This window comes from Canis lupus, chromosome 24, assembly GCF_003254725.2.
Source record: "Canis lupus dingo isolate Sandy chromosome 24, ASM325472v2, whole genome shotgun sequence".
Lineage (NCBI taxonomy): Eukaryota > Metazoa > Chordata > Mammalia > Carnivora > Canidae > Canis > Canis lupus.
Window position 1 is genome coordinate 30,204,478 of NC_064266.1, and position 21,730 is coordinate 30,226,207.

Genomic DNA, 21,730 nt, shown 5'->3' on the forward strand with positions numbered 1-21,730 from the left:
ATCCATTTCTATAAACACTGATAACTATCCCCTACCCCATTAAAAACTAGTCACCCAAGCAAATTCTCCTATGCCACAGTATACATAGGCACCCTCAGCTGACATTTTCAAGTATTTGGTTTTATGCTAGTTCCCAAAGGAGCTTAAACTCTAGGAGGGTGGGGCTCAAAGTCCTGGCTATCTCTCTATCCATAGTGTCTGGAACATAATGACCATGTTCAATGCATGTTTATCAAATGAATGGATGAATGAACAAATGAAGCAAGTTCTCTGGTACTTTCAGTGTTGGTGGTGGGAGTCCATTGGTTCCTATATAATATAATGGCAGTAGTACTAGAATCTTATCTGCTTATTGCATGGCCTATTGAGTAGGACCCAAACACTGAGCAGAGGGAGTGGGATAGCCTTTTGCTGGTCCATCCTCACCAGTGAAGGCTTCAGCAGATGTCACTAGCAGACATGGCTTCCCTCATAAGGCTGGGTGTGCCAAGGGTGAAGCAAGACATGGAATGATGGACAATACACTTTTACCAGAAGCCAGATGTCCTGGGTTTTAATCCCACTGGACGTGTGATTTCACATACTTCTCTGGACATCAGTTTTCAAACATGGGGAATGCATATTACGGATATGGAGCTACTTCAGTGGTTTTCTTAACTTTTCATTACCAAAGATCTGTTTATGGAGTTTTATCCCCTTTACCTTTGTGTTTTCAAAATTTCTGGTTTAATTATGAGAAAAATCATCCCCTTTATTTAGAAAGTGCAAAAAAATTAACAGGCAACAGGCCAGCTATAACTACCAACAAAATGCAATGACAACATGAGATAACTAATGCCAAACCCCACACTGTGATCATTCCAGTGCAAAGCAAAGACCTTGGATGTTTCTTTTACCTGTTAAGCTGGTTCTAGGTAAAGTCATGGTTCCCTGTAGACTTACTGAAACAGTGGAGACAACCAATGAATTTCTTTCTAATCTTTGAGTCCCTCGAGGCTACACATTTCCCAAGTAGATACCAATGGGCTCTGATGTTGCTGAGAATGGTGATTCTGTTTTATGTTTGCAAGTCCTGCAGGGGGATTAAGCTGACCTCTTACTGAAATCTGGGGATTTCTAATAAGAAAATTACACTGCCAAAGGAGAAATAGCCCTTCACATCTCCAAAAGTGGGGGGGGGGGGGAATCCAAGATGGCAGAAACATAACAGATGTAAACAATGGTAGTACATTTTCAAATGGAAAACATCTATGTGAAATAAAAACTTTGGGGCTACAGATGACTTAGACAGAAGTGAGTATGAGAAACCAACAGACACTTGGTTGGTGCAGGAAATGCATGCTACAGGTTCCCTCACAGGGCACGAAGCAAAGTTTCCCCGGGTCGATACTTACAAGTAATAGGAGTAGGAATAAGCATTTCTTCTATATATTGATGGGCAGTCAGATGAAGGAAATGTCCAAAAAGGGGGAAAAAGAAAAGACAAACAAACAAGAATTAGATTTGTATGAAATCTTGATTCTTAGAAATGCACATAGTATTTCAGCATCCCAATGCTCAAGGAGATGCAAGTTTCTCTACTAATTATCTTTGCTGAGAATCAGATACTTCCAGTGGTAGAAGGAGTGAGAGAGACCTCTCTTATGATGGAGAAATTCACTACTCATGCAGAGAAAGCCATGTCTAATGTTGGCTGGTTTAGTTGTTTGAAAGTTCTTTCTTTCTTTTTTTTTTTTTTTTTTACAGTCAACTAAAGCTAGGTTCCTTCTGCCTTTTTTTGGTCCTGGGTCAGACTTTTGTGGACTTCTAGAACTATTCAACCACTCTTCATGATAGTGCTCTTATGACCCAAGGAAAACCATAATGACTTCTGTGTTCTCTGTTTCAGGTCAAAACACATCAGAACCTATTTAGTAAGCTCATACCAAAAGTAAGGTAATTGGTAGCTAAGCAATCAAGATGGCTCCCCTATGACCCACACTTCCCAGTACACATGTGTATATGTAGTGCCTTCCCACACTGAACCAGGACTGATCCTATGTGACCAGCAGGATGTGGTAGGAATGACATTCTGAGACTTTCTAGGATATGTCAGAAAGAAGATGTGTAGCTCTTGCTGGGTTTTCAGAACTCTCAGTTGGAACCCTGTCTATGAAAGAAGTCCAAGTATCCTGAAGTTGCCATCCTGAAAAGACCAAGACCAAAAGCCAAGTGGAGAGACACAAATCCTGCATAAAGAGAGACATCCAGTCAGCCTCTGCCAGTTGGATATGTCAATGGGGATCCTTGGTATCATGGAACAAAACAAGTCATTCCCTTCAAGCCCTGACCAAAGCACAGATAAATAAGAAAAATAAGTCACCAAATTTCATATTTGTTATATATCAGTAATCAGAAAAAAATTCGAACTTCATCATTAAAGAGAACTGCACTAAGAGAAAGGAATTCTGACCTTCAATTTGAACAGACTACAACTTGAATAAATTCTCTCTGCCTTTATTTCCTTTCTGATTCTCATATGAGTTGAACTAGATCATTAGTTTTCAAACTGTGCTTGTAGGATCCTGAGGGTTCTACAAGGTAGCCTCACTGAAGTGGGAGGGTGGGAAACTGAGTAGGTAGGACTGCTGGTCACCCACCATCCACAAAAGACAGCACTTCTCCATTAAAAAAAAAAAAAGATTTATTTATTCACGAGAGACACACAGAGAAAGGCAGAGACATAGACAGAGGGAGAGGCATTCTCCCTGCAGAAGCCTGATGCTGAACTCAATCCCAGGACTCTGGGATCATGACCTGAGCCAAAGGAAGATGCTCAACCACTGAGCCACCCAGGCACTCCCTCCATTTTTTTATGTTTTATAATTTGAAATTTCACATGACTAAGAATCCCATTCTCCAAAAGAAAGCTTGAAAAATCACTACCTGAATTCTCTTCCCACAATGTACTGTCTAGCTCTTGGCTTCTGAACAATAAAAAACTCAAATAAGTCCACAACATTCCTTTTGTTATAACTTTTTTTTGTATTTTATAGGGAATAAATAGGAATGCTTTTATCTTACAGACTTAGTCACACTGACAATAACTGATACATTTGTGGATTGAGAAAAAATTGCTGATAATTAAGGTACCCAAATATCTATCTGAATAGGCAAGAATAGTTCTCTTGCCTCTTGAGTTGTTTGGTTATTTGCAATTGTTATCCCAGTTTGCTTGGCTCAGGAAGATGCAGTCTTTATATCTGCAGTGTGGGAACATGTCCTTAGAGCCTCAAATTTCTCCCTTTCAAGTAGGAAGTAGCCAAAGTCCCCTAGGCAGGGCCACCTCTAGGCTTTCTCTTATTCATCAGAAAAGCCCAACTCTAGCTCCAGAAGAAGGTAATGCTGAGAGCTAAGAAGTCATGGCAGGAAGGAAGCCCCATGACTCCTTGGGAAGATGAGATGGGGAAAATGAGCCACAATGCAGTAAAATCTGGTCACTCATAAAACTGTTCAACATCTTGGGTCAAAGGAACAGTGACCCTGGATGATAAAAGGGGTGAGGAATGCCATGCTTTGATGGGTGGGAGTTGGAAGAGCCCATGCAGTTCACCAAATCCCCTTCACCAAACATACAGATTCACGCTATAAGGAGACAGTTCTTCTCCTTCATGGCTGGTTCTGTGGCCCAGTGCCTAGAAGTGGGATTCCTTGGGGGAAGAAAGCTAGGGTTCCATTTTATGAAGACTTAAAGATACCTATGTTCTCCATATTGTCAAGAACAGTGGGCTGAGATTCAAGAGGGCAGGGTTCTGATCCCAGCTTTCACTTGCTCACTGTGACATCTTGGACAAGTTAATTCCTTCCTCTGGACCTGTTTCCTGATCCATGTACCAAGGTGAATGGCATGGATAACTGCCAGCCTCAATAGCTTTGAGGAGTGGAAATATGATGTCTTAGCATCCTAACACCACTGCTTGCTAACTGCATGGCTTTGGGTATCTCTGAGTCTCAGTCTCTCCACATCAAGGTTGGAGGTAATAATATTCCCAAGAGTCACTGTGGCCATTAACATTAGATTAATCTAAATCATGCAAATTATATATGACATAGAATATATAAAGTATTTTAAGTAAATCATATAAATCTAATCTATTAGGGAGAAATTTGGCTCTAATCTATTAATCTAAACATCTGACATTAGTAGTGCTTAAAAATCTTGAGCAGGAAGACAGCTGTGCTTAGAAAAAACCCCAAAACTCCAAACTTAATAAATCACATATTACAGAATCTTCTTCTCAGCTGGCTGACAAGGCTGACTTGAGGCACAGCTTTCCTTTGTTCCATACTATTTAAACAGGACTAAGTGATCTACTTAAGATCCATTTGACCATCTACCCATTGATCTATCCATTTGACCATCTACCCATCCATCTAACTCAATAAAGGGGAGTTTATGTCCCTGCCTCATCTACAGATACAAGGCTTGCTGCTTCTCACTCTGGTGACCAGGAACAAAGTGTTCACCTCTTTAGGAATGTTAAAAATAGTACTAAAATAAGAAGAAAAAAAAAGGGATTTATGGAGCACTTGCTATCTGTCATGTATTGTCCTAGGCTCTCATATATTAACTCAAGTATTCCTCACAACTACCCTGACAGATGTGTATTAATTATTATCATCCCCACTTTTCAGAGGAGGAAACTGTTGCAAAGAAGGTTATGTAATTTGTCTAAGATCATGCAGCTAGTAACTGGATTTGACAGCATGGATCTAAGGCTAGTAACTGGATTTGACAACATGGATCTAAGGCTCATGTTGTAGACCACTAGCCTGTGCTCCCTATGAAGAAGGAAGAAAATAGATACATGAGAGCAACACAGTGGGACTGGCATTGAGATGACACATGCCTTAAATCTCTTAATCCTCCCTACAACTCCATGGTACAGGTATTACTGTTATCACTTTTGGTTGAGGAATCTGAGGCTCTAAGGGGTCACTCCTACTAGGTCTATTGCCTTGCATAGTTTTGGACCATGTGCAAGGCCTCCACCCTGAGCCACATGTCCTTGCCATCAACAGCCCCAGGCTGTGCTCTTGGGGCCCAGGCTGCACTCAGTATTTTAGACCTTCTGGCTTTTCTGCTTTCAACCATCAGGATTCACCTTTGCCTGGGCCACCTACTCATAACAATATGCTTCCTTATCTTCAAACCACCTCTTCCAAGTAGTTTTTCTGAATTATCCTGGTTGTCACCAAAAGCCAGTGTCATTCTGACCCAGCTTCCAGGCAACTCCAGAAGAACAACAACTGACAAACCTCTATTAATTGAGTATCTTTTCCCAATTATATTGCCAAGTCTTCCAGGGCAAGGATTACAGTTCTTTACTGTGTGGCCAAAACACAGTATACACGTGTGTTTTCTCTCAGGCTTAAAGAAGATTTACCGAAGGTCTAAATTTACAAGGATACAGTGATATTGCAAGTAACAGATTGCCTGAGACCAAAAATCTTGAGCAGGAAGACAGCTGTGCTTAGAAAAAAACCAAAAAACCCCAAACTTAATAAATCACATATTGCAGAATCTTCTCAGCTGGCTGACAAGGCTGACTTGAGGCACAGCTTTCCTTTGTTCCATACTATTTAAACAGGACTAAGTGATCTACTTAAGATCCATTTGACCATCTACCCATTGATCTATCCATTTGACCATCTACCCATCCATCTAACTCATAAACCCACTCATCCACCCTTCTATCCACCCAAGCGTCCATCTCTGCATGCATGCATGCATCCAACCATCCATCCCTCCATCCATCTAACCATCCATCCACCTATCCACTTAGCAATTTATCCACACAGTTATCCATCTATCCTATAAACCCACCCACTCATCTGCTCATCCATGCACTCAATTACCCTTTCATCCAACAATCCATTCATTATCCACTCATCCATCTTTCCATCATCAATTCAATGAACACTTCTCAAAGGCTTACCATATGCCTGTCCCTGCTGAGTTCCAGAGATAGAAAGACAAATAAGATCTTGATCCAACCCAAGTCTGATGGGAGAGCCAGATAAGAAACTTGTAAAACAGATAGTAATAAGAGCTACCACTTAGCAGGATGTCACTTATGTGCCAGGTACTGTGTTAGCACACCATGTAGACCATTTTACTTAATCCTCACTATGCAGAATTATTATCCCTGTTTTATGGATGAGGAAAGTGAAGCTCAGAGATGTTAGATAACTTACTCAAATTGAAATAGTTGGTAAGTGGCATGGCAGGAATAAGAATGCAAACAATAGGACTCTAGAAGCCTGCATGAATAACCACTATGCTATACTGTCTTCTGGAGTGATAAGTGGCATGAAGCAGCAACACAGGGAGCAGTAGGACCATATCCAGGGATAAGAGTGGGCAGCGGGACAGATAAGGTGGCCTAGAGTCTACGATGCTTGAGTTGTAAAGTCAAGGAGCATCTAGATGGATGGAGGAGGAGGGGGTACTTCCAGGCAGATGGAACTCTCCAGGGCAGCCTGGGTGGCTCATGGTTTAGCGCTGCCTTAATCCCAGGGCCTGATCCTGGAGACCCGGGATCAAGTCCCATGTCAGGCTCCCTGCATAGAGCCTGCTTCTCCCTCTGCCTGTGTCTCTGCCTCTCTTTCTCTCTCTCTCTCTCTCATAAAGAAATAAAATCTTTTTTAAAAAAAAAGATGGAACTCTCTGTGGAATGAGAGGTCAGTTAGCAAGGTGAGAATGTCAAAATATTGGCAGAGCCTAGTTCCCAAAGAGCTGAAGGACTTAGTCTCAGTACCACAAGCCATAGGGTGAACCCAGTGGCCAAATACTTTTTCTAGATGAATGATTCTGTCAGGAGTGTGAGAAGAAACTTGGAGGGAAAGAGGGATTGGGGTCATGAATGCTACTGCAGGAGTCTAAACAAGAGATGTTGCGGGGCCCATCTCATAATGGCTATGGGGAAGGAGAATTGAATGTGAAAGGTGAGTCAGTAGGGGATTAAATGTAAGCATACTGAGGAGGTCTTCCCAGGTTGTAGTTTGAGTGGCTACCTGAGTGAGCACAAACAGGATTCACTTTTCAGCGTGTGGAGCAAGGAGCCCTTTAGAATGGAGTGGCCAAAACAGCCAGCATGACACACTTAATCTGGGCTGCTTTTCCACCTCAACGAACCACTGAAAATTTTGTCATACAATTCAGCATCTCAGCAAGTCCTGTTTTATATTTCATTCAGGCGAGATGGTGTTTAAAAGTGTAGCATCCATTATCAGATTGGCAAAATTTCAGACCCAGCTCTGCCACTTATTGGCTATGTGTTTTGGGGCAATTTCCTTAAATTCCACATTTCAGTTTTGTGATCTGTAGCATATACTATAATCTCAGAGTGGCATTGCCTCTTTGGCTGACCCAGAACTTCTCTTTTCCTATTGTCTCACTTTTTCCCCCTGGAAAGACAGCATGTTCCCTGAAGGCTCAGACCATGCTATATCTGTCCTATGCTGCCTTTCCAGCCTTATACCCTCCCCACAGGACTGGGTTTACTCTTGATGCTCCCTGCTGCTATTTGGGTCTGTGTTCTGAGGGAAGTTTCCCTGCCCAAGAGATGGAGTGTTAATCGTGGGCCCCATCTGTTCTAATTTTACTGGGCTCCTCCGTTCAACATGTTTTTAGGGAATCCCCAGTATCCGCATGGCACATTTGTGATAAGAATGAATCAGAATGGGCAGCTGATGGTCTAGTGCAGAAGATAAGATATGAATACAAATGACAAATATAACAGGATATAGCACAGATCTTCATAGAGGGGATCCAGATGGTGAAGAGATTGTGCCTCGATTGGAGGTCAGGAAAGGTTTACTGGAGAAGGTGGATTTTGAATTAGGCTATAAACAGGGGTAGAATCTGGTCACATGGAACTGAGGACCACAGGCATTGAATGAGGAAAAGACTTCATAAGCGAAGGTATAGGAGTGGAGTAAGACCTCAAGAAATCTGCCAAAATGACTGTGAGCAGGGAGACAGTGTAGCTTGACAAAATTCTCCAGATGACCAAAACCATATGCTTCTTCTCTCATCTCTACCTCCATAAACTGTTGTTAGAGGGAGGAGAAGCCATCAAAAGATCTTAGACGGTATGTCTGGGAGGACAAGTTTCATTTATGAAACATCACTCTGGCTGCACTGCAGAGGGTGGGCAGGAGGGTTGGGGCTGGGGAGGAGACTCATGTGATAGAGCTATAGCAGCCTGTACCATGGAAGGAGTGGTGGAGGGAGGGAGGGAAGGATGTGACCAAGGGAAGGTAAAGGTGCAGGTTCAGAAGAATCAGGGTGATACAACCCCATCAGTGTGGCTGGTGGAATGAGAGGTAGTACCTGTCACTAAGATGGGGACATAGGATCATGAGCAGGTTGGTGGGCAGGTGATGATTGGGGCTATGACCATGAAAACCTCAAGGGATTTTCAAGGCAGATGTCCAGAGGCAGATGATACAAGCAGTGAAGCTCTGGTGAGAAAAGACTAAAGAGGAAGATCCTGCCCTCCTGGGCCATTTCCATTTCAAGGGCAGCAAAACTACAACCACCTAGTGGATGCATTCACACATGAAGACTTTGGCATACAGCAGAGTAGGGACAGGGACTTGTGGAAAGACTCAAGGAAGAGGAAATATTTGGAAGTCCTACTTGGATGAACTTGGAGCTTAGGCTTACAGAGTAGCAGGAGGCTTGTAGGTGAAGACAAATGTCTGACATTTGCTTCAGGACAACAGTGTGCACAACAGCATAGAGTAGTAGCAAATGATACCTGGACCTGGGTCACCTGTTTCCTATTCCAGGATTCACTTATTTTCTACCAGTCTCCATGGACTGACAGAAGTTACCAGCCTTCAGTTGACTCTCTACAGTCACAGAGCCCACGTTTGTGTTTTGATTCTCCAAGGTCTTGGGCAACTCACAAAACTTTTTGAACTTTGGTTTCCAATTCTCAAAAAAAAAAAAAAAATGGGGGGAGTATCAACAATTACCCTGCTATGGTTATTTGTAGTATTAAAATCACAATATGGGGACAGTTTAAATGGAAAATTAGGTTAGGTACAAATTAGGTTAATGTGTGTATTGATTGCAGCACTGCCCTTAGCATATTAGCAGTGGGTTTGGAGCTGGGTTGGTAGAGTTGATGGCCATGTGAGAGATGAATGTCCCTGTTGATATCATGCATTATGATCTCTTAGGTTGGTATAGGAAATGAAGCCTGACCCAACCATTAGCTCACTTGATCTTCAGAACAACCCCATAGGATTAGCCACATCTCATAGTCATGAAAGTAAAGCCTGAGTTTTGTTGTTTCTCCAAGGCTAACAGCAAACAAATGGAACTATAAAGATTTGGACCTGGTGTTTCTGCTTCCCTGTCCACAGCAAAAAGATGTCTGTACTCATGAGACTGGGAGCTACTGGGGCAGACCCAAGTCACAGAGAATCAAAGTACACCAAGAGACGCACATTGTTCTCAAAGTAGGTTCTCATAGTTCAAACTCAAGACACTCCAAATTCACTCTTGGAAACGTTACTATTTGGACAGACAATGCATGGTTGGCATGAGGCTGAACCAGGAAGATCTGGGCAGGGGAAGGATGAGGGGAGATGGAGGTGGCTAGAACCATGTGTGGGGCCTGACTTCAAAAAGGTCTCCCCAAGGGCACCTGGGTGGCTCAGTGGTTGAGCATTTGTCTTTGGCTCAGGTTGTGATACTGTGGTCCTAGGATCAAGTAAGTCCTGCAGTAGACTGCCCACAGGGAGCCTGCTTCTCTCTCTGCCTATGTCTCTGCCTCTCTCTGTGTCTCATGAATTAAAAAAAAAAAAAGTCTCCCTAAAAATTGTTCAGTTTCCATTTGAAAAGCGAAAAGGAATGGAAAGGTTAACATAAGATCCAGACAAGTCTTGGGGTACAAATCTACCAAAGAATCCTGCTTTACCTGGTGCCAGTACTTCCCCACGTAAAAGTAAATGGCTATGCCTTAAGCCTTGGAAGACCATGCTCGGACTTCAAGAAGTGTGTCCCAAGGAATAAATTAGGACTATGTGAAGCTTGGGAGCATGCACACGTATGTATATATCCTATATTAAAACGTAGAATTTCCCATATGTGAGTAGTTAATAAACACCTTCAAACATCAAGGTTAAGGCACTAAGGCTTGAGTTTTCTATTTTAATTTTCATCGAAGGCAGCAAGAGCCCCATAGTAGTAAGCCAAGGGCCCAGAGGGGTGGCCTAGCAGCCCTTTGGCTGTATACTCCTTTGAGAAAGGATGTCCAGCACTTCTAGAGGGAGGAGACCAGGGAAGATGACCAGGAGTATAGTAATGAGTCTCTCTCTATTTCAGAGCTCAACAGGGTAGTCATGAAAAGGTGGTATGTTCTATTACATAATGGCATACAGAAATGCATTCTAGAACATTCTGAGGTCCAGATGTTCTAGATCTTGATCAAGAGAACTGGGAATAAAGGATGGAGCCATTACCCAGCCAATATTCAATATCTTGGTTATGAATTGTATCAGATAGGAGCTCCAGGTTCCTTTCTTATAATGCACACATAATCCTCCATCTCCATGTAGCTCTGATTCTGCATTGGCCTGCATTCAAAGAAACCCTCTCCAAACAGCCAAAGGTACTACAAAAAATATTTTAACTTGTATCTTTTGCAAATCCTGTTTGAATCACCCACCAACATTTCATATCCCCTTCTGCAACCTTACATTTCTCAATATCTCCTCTATCCATTACAGAGCAACCAAGCAACAAAACAATTGATTTAGCTTCTTTCATTAAGTCCTTCCCTTGGTCCTCTGTCTCTCTAGCCCATTCTCTGTTCCTTTCTAGTTCAGCATCACAAAAGAAAACACCTAACAGCAAGAGAAGGACTCTTTGGAGAGTCACAGGGAAGCCCCAAGGCCAGTGATGATGAACCCTGCAGGGAGAATCTGGGGACATCTTAGGTATACTGAAACATCTGGCTGCAGCTTGGGGGAAGTTTCTGAGCAGAAGAATCCCTTAGGAGCAGAGAAAACATAAATCCACCACTCCCATATCCATAGAGATGAGGAAGTTAGACCCAGCTCAAATCAGGGGAGGGGGTACATCGGGATTCTGTGATGTGACTTCTGAGAGTTCCTGCAACCAGGAACTAGCTCTAGGTCATGCTGGAACCCTGAAGAGATGCTGACACTAGGATCCTGAGTTATGATGATCTGCCTATTATTCCAGAGTTTCTTTTCCTTTAATACCTCTTCCTTTTAGGTAGCTGCTGAAAGCATTCAGGCCAGCAGTAAATTAGTGACTAACTCAAACAATGAAGTTTTCCCCATACTTCTATATGGGGCTGGAGTTAGAGGAGCTATGAGAGCTCACCAAACGCTTCACTATCCTTTAGGAGCATCTCTTGCCATCAGAAGACACTGTAGGTTACTGGAAAGAGTGCAGATCTATACGTTCTCTTTTTCTTTCCTTGCTCTGTACCAATCTGTAAATTATTACTACCAACTAGGTCTTATTTTCCTTTTCTCTTCTTTTCTCCAAGAGATACGTGTATGCAAACAGTGACCAGCCTCCACCCTGGCCCACCCCTCCCTGCTGCCACAACATCTCAGATTTGTCTCTTGGGGGACAAATGGTGATCATGTGACTCCTATTGGTTGGGTCTGATGGATGGTTTTGATAGAGGTGAGAGATGATGAAGATATGCAGTAGAGGTTAAAACCACACGAAGGACTCACTTTATACTCGTTCCCACCCTGGAAACAGAGAGCCCATTCCTCCCTCCCGAAAAGTCACACATTGCAGAAATAGCTATAGAGAAGGAAGTGAAATTTCTTCACAAGCTCACAGACGATGGTGACGTGGGTTAAGCCAGGCTTTAGAAAGAGCAAAATTGGAAGAGCTTATCTGACTTACAAATCAGTGGCAAAGAATGAGAACATTTCAGGTCTATCAGAGAGGAATGCAATTCTGTTAAATTGGTTACTTTTTCCAGGTAGACAATCCCAAACTCACCTCTGCCTCTAATGCGGCTGTGATTCTAAGAAACATGTCAGAAATCTTACACGTGCTGACTGCCCCCAGAGAAACCAGACTTCATGTTTGACTTCATCTAATAGCAGCTGACTTATCAACGAGATCTACAATGTGGTCTTATGGATGATGAGGATATGATAATGCAGTGCTGTCCTTAATGCTTTAGGGGCTCTTGTTCCCTTATTAATATTGTACTTTCCCTTCCCCCTCTCCGACCAGAAAATCAGTAGTTGGATAAGAACCGTAACTCCCCAGTCATTCTGCTGAGAGCCTGAGGAGCCTGTTAGAGGATATCAAGAAAGGACAAGGTCCTACCAACAGATGTCCTGGCCGGAGGGAGGACTGGCTGATTCAGAACAGAGTCATGAAAGACACAAGGCTATTCTGGTGCCAAAATGGCTAAGAGAAGGCTGACTGCATGTATCGTGGGAACCCCAGTATTTCTGACTCACTGAACACTGGAAAGTGGGATTTAAAAAAAAGCTTTTTGCATTTATATACATGGGACTCCTTAGGTAGAAGCTGGAGCATGTATTTAGGACATTCTGTTTCTTTGCTATGGTAGGAAACAAATTTCATGAGCGCTTTTCCTCCCACAGAAGGGAAGCAAGTCTCTGGTCCTTGTTACTGGGCTTGTCCTAAACTCTGTGAGGGACCAAACAAGCAGAGCTTTAGACCCAGGGGCTAACTGGTTCGTTTAATGATGTAAAAGTATTTTCAAGCTGGGAGCAGGGCATGCTGCAGCACACAATGTCACAATGTAGAAAAATGTTTTGTTTGCTCTGGCCAACTAGGGGAATGGGAAGGTGGAGACCAAGGCTGGGACAGCCATGTTGAGACTGACAACACACGGAGGTGGGTCTTAGGCATGGAAACAGGATGCCAGTCCAGGGGTCAAGGAGAGGTGGGCTCTGGGACTCTCTGTTTGGAGGAATAACTTTGTATCCTGAGACACTGACAGCTGATTTGCATCAGCTTTCCCAGATGAATGGTTCCTTGCCCTCTCTGCAATTCTCTTGTGTTATCCTCAAGCCTTGTGAATGTCTGATAAACAGAAGATGTCAGTGTGGTGAATCTTGGGGATTTGGGGATGAAGAGGAGGTCTATACCCTGGCTTTCATGAGCAATGCAACAGGCGATAACTGTGTTAATGGACCCAAAAGGACATCTTGTTGAGAAATAACAAGTAGCAACCATCTAGCAGGGAAGGTCTTATGGGATGTAGAGGAGGAAGGAACCTTCCCTTGGGGCTAACACACTCATTCCAGACACCACGGGAGGCTTTATCTCTGCCATGCAGGGGTCAGCTTGGGATGCTGCTGGTGGACCAATGAGAAATCAGGGTGAGTAAAGGCAAAAAGGGTGAAGCATTACTTTTCTGCATCTATATTTCTGGGGCTCCCCAGTAATCCTGATGAGACATGACCAGGTACAGCAGAGCAGTTAACTCTGAGAAGCCTCAGCACATGGAATCCCATGGCACACCGAGGTGGCCCAACCGGAGGAGGGATCACTGGCTCTGTAGGAAACTGGTGTCTCTGGGCCACTTGTCAAGCAGGAAACACACACCTTTCAGATGCCAACACAACAAGCCACGGCTGGCTCAAGTATTTCAGGACTTGAACACTTGTAGAAGAAGGTCCCTGCTCAGAAGTGATCAGCAGAGCAAGGGCCCGGCCACACTGCAGTATTGGGCCAGCTGGGGTCAGCAGAGTCTGCAGGGCAGCACCAGACACTCACCTCCTTTTGATGGTGAGCATGACACCCAGGAGAATGATGATGAACATGAGGAGGCCAGCGATCACACCAGCCATCTTCACGGTGTTGTCCACTTGCTTCTCTGGCTCCACGGTGTTAGAATTCTGGGTGGAGGCACCTTTGAAGGGAAAGAAGAGGAAAGATGTTGAAAAGGCTTACACACATGACTAGACAACAATTATAATGACATCAGGTTCCATTTTTTTATAAATTTATTTTTTATTGGTGTTCAATTTGCCAACATATAGAATAACACCCAGTGCTCATCCCATCAAGTGCCTCCTCAGCGCCCGTCACCCAGTCACCCCCACCCCCTGCCCACCTCCCCTTCCACCACCCCTAGTTCGTTCCAGGCTCCATTTCTTGAGTGCTGACTATGTGCCAGGCACTGTGCTAAGAATATTAAACACAACATTCCATCTCATCTCATCTTTTTTAGCACTAGTCCCTCTACCCCCTTTTTTTTTGCAGATGAAAAAACTGAGGTGCAGAGAAATGAAGTGAGTGGCCCAAGGCTGCACAACTACTGGGCTGGGGCATCCTTATCCTCCAGAGATCAACCCTTCAAGTGGAGGGTTTTATCCCTCACACGGACTTGTCCCTCCGATCAAACCATGGATCTATAGTTCGATTCTTAGGTTCATGGAGTTATCCCAAACCCTACTTAATTCATTCTGGCAAATGGTGAAAATAGCAGCTTTGTGTTAAGATAACCTGGTTAACATCACTGGATTTTTTTAAAGGTAAAAACGTAAAGATTTTGTTTTGTGCCTTATATGAAACAAACGGCAGAAATGCCGTGCGTTGAAGGGAACTGCCTGGGGTTCAGAAAACACATATGACTAACTCCATGTCCAGAATTCAATACTGATGCTACATTCTCTGCTGGTACTAACTCGTTGGTTCAATTCCAGGTAGCCAAAAAATGCCTAAGCCCCAGCCTCATCAGGCAACATCCCAGGGATCAGAGGCTACTTCTCATTCCAGACACCTATATGAATGCTTCTGGAGCATGGCCCAGGGGTTACCAGCACCCTGAGTGAACTCCTTCACTTCAATTTGCTGCCATTCACATTCCCAATGGGACCATGTTGGTGTGGGGCAGCTTAAATCCACAAAATCCTCTCCCTAACGCATCCCTGCTTTTCTGCGTCATCAGCACCAGCTGATCCTTCATCACTGACTGCATCTCCTCTGGTTGCCTATGCCCCTGGGACAGTTCCTCTCTTTCCACTAAATTCTAACTCCCTGTAACACTAAGCACACACTTCAATATACCGATATTATTAGTTATTTGTTTCTCCATCTGTCTCCTCCAGTGGTCTGCAAGCTCCCTGGGGGGGAGATTATACCTCCTTTATCTTTGTTTCCTCATGGTAGCACTAAGCCTGGCTTGTAATAGGTGTTCTCTTAATGTTTGTGATCGTTCAACGTTTCGCTGAAGGGATGACATCCCTGCCCACACACATTTGTTCTCATGGAACCAAATTGAATTTCTCTTTTCTCAGCCATGGGTTCACATAACTCAGCTGAATTGAAGGGATGTGAACACCCATAAGCTACGATTCTGACTCCCCAAACTCACTGATATTTAAGAACAGCCATCTAGCACAAAGACACATCCCTTCTTCTTGTTGAAGATAGTCAAGAGTTTTCCTGTATCAGAGCACACTCCCCAAACTGCTTGTAACTGGGACAAGCTGAGTTTACTTAGCTCAGTCTCCCCAGTGGGAATAGCAAGTCTTCAAGAACAGGGAGTTTTCATCTCTCTAATGCCACTGTCTCGCACAGACCACTCTCCTGTTGGCTAACAGATGATTGCTGAATGATATAAAGATGAGTGGACTAGAGTTCTTTGCTTCATTCATTCATTTGCTACTAAGCACCCATGTGCCATGTGCCAAACGATGCTGTCTATGGGTGGGATGAGAGATTCTTCTCCTGGATGGACTTATAAATAAGGAATTTTATTCAGTTCCCTTCACCAGCTAAAGGCAAGACCAGCTAATCAAATCCCAGGGCTGCCTTAGCAACTTGTCTACAGCCCAGAGGGTTTGTGGGGGAGTTAGCCAAACCACCTCTTTGGCAGGGCTGGTCTTATATTCCAGAATGGGAGCTGGTTACAAGGAGCCTTCACATAGCCCCCATTTCCCATTGGAGCCATGATTTCTGAGACATGGCTAGTCCACTGCATATCAAACATGAAAGGAAGCTGAACATCTCAGATGACAATTTCTTCAATTGTGTCAGAGCCTTTTTATTTGGTTTTGGAGGAAGGAAATTAGCTCAGGAGCATTCATTGGCATAGCTAAACTTTATTTAGTGTCTGCTCTGAGATCCTATTCTAGAGACTGGGGTACAAAGGCAAAGGAGCCCTGGAGAAGATCCTATTACCCTAAGAACACTGTTACTGGCTTGGCTTAGAGAGATTCACACTTCATTCCTTCAGTAAATAATTGCAAGCACTCACTATATGTGAGGCGTTCAGTGATACAGTAGTGAGTGAAAGAGGCACAGTTCTTGCCCTCCAAGAGCCTACCATGCGTGGTGGGTGGGACTCAGGAGATAAAATTAATGGACCAAAAATCAATAATAGTAAGCTTTTCAAACCTGTTAAGGATGAGAAAAGAGAGGCACATGGCTCTTAGAAAGCACATTATACAGAAATGAATCATGAGTGGGAAGATGTGGCCAGTGGGGTAAGCTCCAAGGGAGGCCAGGCTGTAACCAGGTAGAGAACATGAGAGGAGCCTGTGGGAGCAGCAGAAGGAATAGCAGTGGCTGAGGCTGTGTAAGGGGGCCAGGAGCCTGGTGCATTCAAGAAATTAAAGAAACATAGCGTAACAAGGGTGAGAAAGCAGGGTGAGCATGGTGAGAGAGATGCTAGAGAGTACAGCCGGGGCCTATCTACACAGGGCATTAGGGCCCACAATGAGAGGTTTTGTTTTTTATCCTAAGGGTAAAAAAAGCTTGAGGTTGAGGGAGCCACCCAGGGAAAAAAATAAAAAGTGAAAGGAAAAGTAAGCTTAGAGAGAGAGGGTCTGCAGCACTTAGTGAGTGGGTAGAGAAAGATAGGCCTGCATAGGAAGCATAGCAGGAGTGGCCAGACAGGTAACAGGACAACTCAGGAGAGCTGAGTGCCCTAGAGCCAAGAGAAGAGTGTTTCAAGAAGGAATGAATAATCAGCCATATCAAACACTGCTCCATACCCAAGGGAAAGTGAAGATCTTGCATAAGTATTAGAAACTCTTCCCCAAATAAGATGACCCTAGAATGAAGCATCTTCAGTGATGACCATGAATGAACAACGGAGCATCCTTGATTGAGGGAGGCTATCTGAAAGGCCAGAACCTTGTGGTTTAGACAAATTCAAGGAGTTTAGCCAACAGGCATCAGAGGTGAAATCACATACTCTGTACAGGGAAGCTATGAGAAGGAGTCATACTTGGCTCACCCAACTGGACTCCAGGTACAGGGATGTGAACGTGCCCTGTGATAAGGCCAACCCAATATCCATTGCAGTACCCTTTCAAGGGCATTTGCTCTAGCCACTGTGGAATTGTGTCTCTGTTCAAAAAGGGAGTATACCAACAGTGTTGAAAGGTGGTACAGGTATAGAGAAAATGGCTCAGGAACTGAAGGCCAGACACCATTCCTCTGTGGTTCCTCCATCTGAGAGGAAGAAGAAAGGGACAGAGACAGCGTATGGGCTAGCTCTGCTTCTGGTTCAGAGTCAGAGTATGCCCAGGAGGCTTAGATCAAAGTCCTCAATGGAGCAGATGAGACCCTGTGATAGGATTTACAGGGAAGCACATAAGGGTTGCCTTATGATGGGGCCTCCTAACAATATGATGTGCTATCTCAGGTAGGAATTGAGCTCCTGAACAAACAGATGCCCAATTACAATGACTTTTTAAAAATTTAGCTTAAATGGATTGACCCATTACTGGGTGCTAAGTAACGTGCCAAATACTTTTCATATGTGAGGTCATTTATTCACAAAACTAAACAAGATGCTAGTCTTGTTTTCCCTTTCAAATAGATTAGAAAACTTTGCAGAAAAGTTAAATGAAAAAAAAAAAAAAAAGAAAAAAAAAAAAAAAGAAAAGTTAAATGACTTGCCTAAGGCCATATAACTAGTGAGTTCTGGAGCTGGGATCTGTGTACCGGGCTTACCCCCTTAACACTCTAATGAACTGCCCTTGAGAGAGTTGCAGTAAAGGAAATTGCCTGAACTGGGTCCATGAAGAAGGTTGGCCATGTGACTCATTGGCCAGAAATCCAAGGGAACTTTTCAGAGGTTGAACTGGGAACCCTTCATCAATATGGTAGCTGTGTTTCTTTTGCTCCAAGTCCACCCTTTCAGGAGAGTCAACCTTAGTTAGTACCAGCCTCCAGTCCCTAAAAAGCCTTGTTTCTGGCCTTGGGTAACTTCTATCTACTAAGTAGGGACTGGGATGGAAGTCTGCTAAATGAGAGAAGGGGGAGGGACTTGGATATATCCTCTTCATTCCTGCCTTCCATTGGGAACCAGCCTGAGAATAGTCCACGTAAATCAGAACTGGCAGCTAGGCAGTAGGTGGTAAATTTATCTAACTGGAGAAACTTCAAGGTTCTACTTGAGTCCCCTGTGTCATGTAGTCATTAAAAACAATCTTGTGAGCTCAGCCTATGCTAACAGGATACTACTGTCTCTGACATGAGGCTGGATGCTCAACCTTATACCCCAGCCAGCTGCAACTTTTGAGCTCTGAGCATGCCCAAAGCTAAGCCAGTCTTCTCAGAGCAGTTGCAGCTGCTCCCCCCCGCCCCCCCCCAGCCATGAAATCTATGTCTTAGGATTCAGACTCCTAGCTCCAGCTCAGAGTTCACACCTGGCTTTCAGTGTACTATCTACTCACTATTGCACATGGGAACCTGATGCCCAAGGGATAACTCTTGGTCTCGTGAAGTCTTCTCCTCTCCATACACAGGACCAAGTCACCATGTTTTACTTCCCTACTGTGTCCTCCCATGCTACGAAACAACCATCCCAGTTTATATCCCCCCAAGGACTCCTGATATCCACCAAGGGTAAATGGTTTTGCTTAACTAAATTGATCTAGTCAGACCACTCTGATGAGGCTTATCCAGTTGTTGACTCCATCCTCTGAGAGAGACCTCCAGGGTAAAAACAGGCGAAGAGCCTTGCCGCTCAAAGTGTGGTCCAAAAACTAGAAGCATCAGCATCACCTGGGAGCTTATTACAAATGCAGAAACTCAGGCCCCATCCCAGATCTAATGAATTGGCAGCTGCATTTTGAAAATGTCTATTTGTGATTCAGGTATATATTGAAATTCAGAGATTATTGACTTTGGAGGAATGGCAGTCAGAATCAGGACTTTTCAGCCCAGAGAATAGAAGATTCAGATGAGCCTCAATTCTTGCCTTCAACAAGTTGAAAGGCCATTGTGGAAGATGGAATAGATTGGTCCTTTAATTTTAAAGATTGGAGCTAACATCAATGGGTAGAGTGACGGGGTAGATCAGGGATCAACACAAGGAGAGGTTTTTATGTCGAAGCACTATCCAATAAAGGCTCAAGCCTGGCCTCTGTGAGGCAGCATTTTGATTCTGAGAGGAGCATAAAAGCAGTCATGATTCCCAAGTCCTGTTCCAGAGATGGCCCTTCTTTTCACCTGCCCACTTTGTCTCCACCTATTCCCACCTCCTGGGCTTCTTGGATGCTTAACCAAGCCCTCAATACCTCACTGTCATGGGATGCTGACCTTTCTTATTTGCTTATTGATCCTGCTTCCCATCTCAAATCAGCATCCCTTGATTCCAGTGATACCAATGCTCTGGGTGAGAGACATTCTCCTTGTCACCCCTAGAGATATGGGACTCCCATGGGGTCTATCTCCAAGTCACCAGGTTACCCATAACGGCAGGAGAATATGTCATCAACAATGAAAGACACTAACTGGAAATTTGGTGTTCTCCCATCATACAGAAGGACTACATCGGCCTCTTATACCCCTTTTGAGGTTGAGATTCTATGATTTTATGAGATCAGTCAAAAGCAATGGGTTTCAGATCAGAAATACATGAGTTTGCATCCGATTCCATCACTAAATGGTTGTGTGGCCTTGATCAAAGCTATTAGCCACCATTTGATTTGATATCTTCATTTGTAAAATAGGCAGTAAGTGCCAAGTTCACAGGGATTTTATAAGGATCAAATGTAATAAAAATGTTTGATAAACTCTGAGGAACTGCTCCCACATATGGCATAATGATGGCATGGCTTTGGAGCTGGCTCCAAGGTGGTAACAGGGGTTTTCTGTGTCTACAAACTGTAGGTGCATTGTGGGTGCTAGGGACATGCCTCCTTGCAACCTGCTGGCTGAGTTCACCAAATCCTTAGGATGAAGGCAGGAAGAGCCCCCAGAGTGATTCACTTAACTTTCCTCCTACAGGCAGGGTCTGTATCAAGCTTACATCTGGATGATTTAATGGCAGCAATAACAAAATTTGGCAGCAAGGGATTAATGATTCATTCTCAAAGTGCTCTCACTGGCTATTGGCCCAATTCTATAGCTTTACTTCAGAAAATTTCCCCATAAAGATATGGAGCAAAAATAGAAGTCTCAGATAGAGAATATCTAATTGCAATTGATAAAACCAAGTGAATCCCAGTGGATGCATAACCCATGCTGGTGATCATTGCTGATGGTAAAGGAAGGAAGCTGGCTCTCGGGAACACCATTCCTAAAAGCTGCAGTCTTTAAAACTCACAGTCTTCTCTTAGTTATCCAAGGGCATATTAGCCCCAGATCTGACTGTGCTGGCAGTTCACCCCGTCTCTTTAATGACTTCTTTTCTTGAAGAGTTTCTCTGTCTTTACTCTGGCTTTGCATGCTTCTGGCACCCAGTGGAGAAAACCTTTCAAACTCTGACTTGGAGCTGCTACCTCTATGTGAAGGTTTTAAGGATTGTAGACATCTCTGGTTATGGGGGCGGGGGAGCGGTTTGCCACGAGGAGGCAACAGGGAAAAGATGAGGAAGCTGGGCAACTTTCCGGTTCTTCTAAAGTCAGGTATGCACCATATCCCTTCTTGATTTTGCTGGAAGTGAATTCTTAGAATGGTAGGCTATTTTTAAGATGGAATTTAAGTCCAAGATTGGAAAAAAAAGTTGGTAGGAAAGCATCTGGATACTTCATTAGATTCAAGCCTCCAGACTTTACAAATTGCATCCCAAGGCATTGAGAGCATTTGTAATTGTGATCATGAACTACTTTGGCAGTCTTTGAGGATTGAAATTGTAGCAAACAGGAGGGGTGCGAGAAGCCTGGGGAGAAACAAATGCTGTTGTTGACTTTTTTTTAATGGAAAAATGTGGATTCCAGATATTTCGCAAGAGTAAGTGAGATGTTGATATAGGAAAAAAAATATATAGACTGGATGATTAAATCAGAATTTTTCCCTTACCATTTACTAAAGGAAGGAATAATCACTGGAAATCTGCATCCATCAGCATCCAAACCAGGAAAAGGGAAACCACTCCAAACATGTAAAATGGAGCAAATTTGCTAGAGAACTGATACAGAGATCAGGAGAGGATGGTGAGACAGCCCAGATGGTACTGACACCAGGAACCATAACCCAGCATAGATTGGAAAGACAAAAAGGAGGTGGTGGTGGTTTCATCAGAGCCCAGAGGTCAGAGTCACCCAAAAGAGGCTGGAACTCTGGTAGACCTCTGGGAGAAGTGGAGTCATGGAGGGGACAGTCACTGCCCCCAAAGGCACCTGAGGCCAAGAGGAAGAAGGCTTCTCCTCTCTCTTACTATACAATTAATGCCTTCCATTGGCCAAACCCAGATGTCAGTTGACAGAGCCTGCAGGGGTTACCTGC

At 43.8% G+C, this 21,730-nt stretch overlaps 1 protein-coding gene across 13 annotated transcripts in view; it reads right to left on the reverse strand.

The window, feature by feature from the left end:
• The window catches only part of PTPRT (protein tyrosine phosphatase receptor type T), a 1,044,320-nt gene that overhangs the window by 167,467 nt on the left and 855,123 nt on the right, over positions 1 to 21,730 (reverse strand). For 5 of the 13 annotated variants that reach the window (XM_049100205.1, XM_035705865.2, XM_049100207.1 and 2 more), the window contains 2 exons: positions 13,814 to 13,949; positions 1,395 to 1,424 (listed from right to left, as the gene is read on the reverse strand). In XM_049100205.1, coding sequence (XP_048956162.1) covers positions 1,395 to 1,424; positions 13,814 to 13,949 — 166 coding nt within the window. Of the gene's footprint in view, positions 1 to 1,392; positions 1,425 to 13,813; positions 13,950 to 21,730 lie in introns of all 13 variants that reach the window. The other 8 variants (XM_035705859.2, XM_035705866.2, XM_035705863.2 and 5 more) reach the window with 2 other exon arrangements.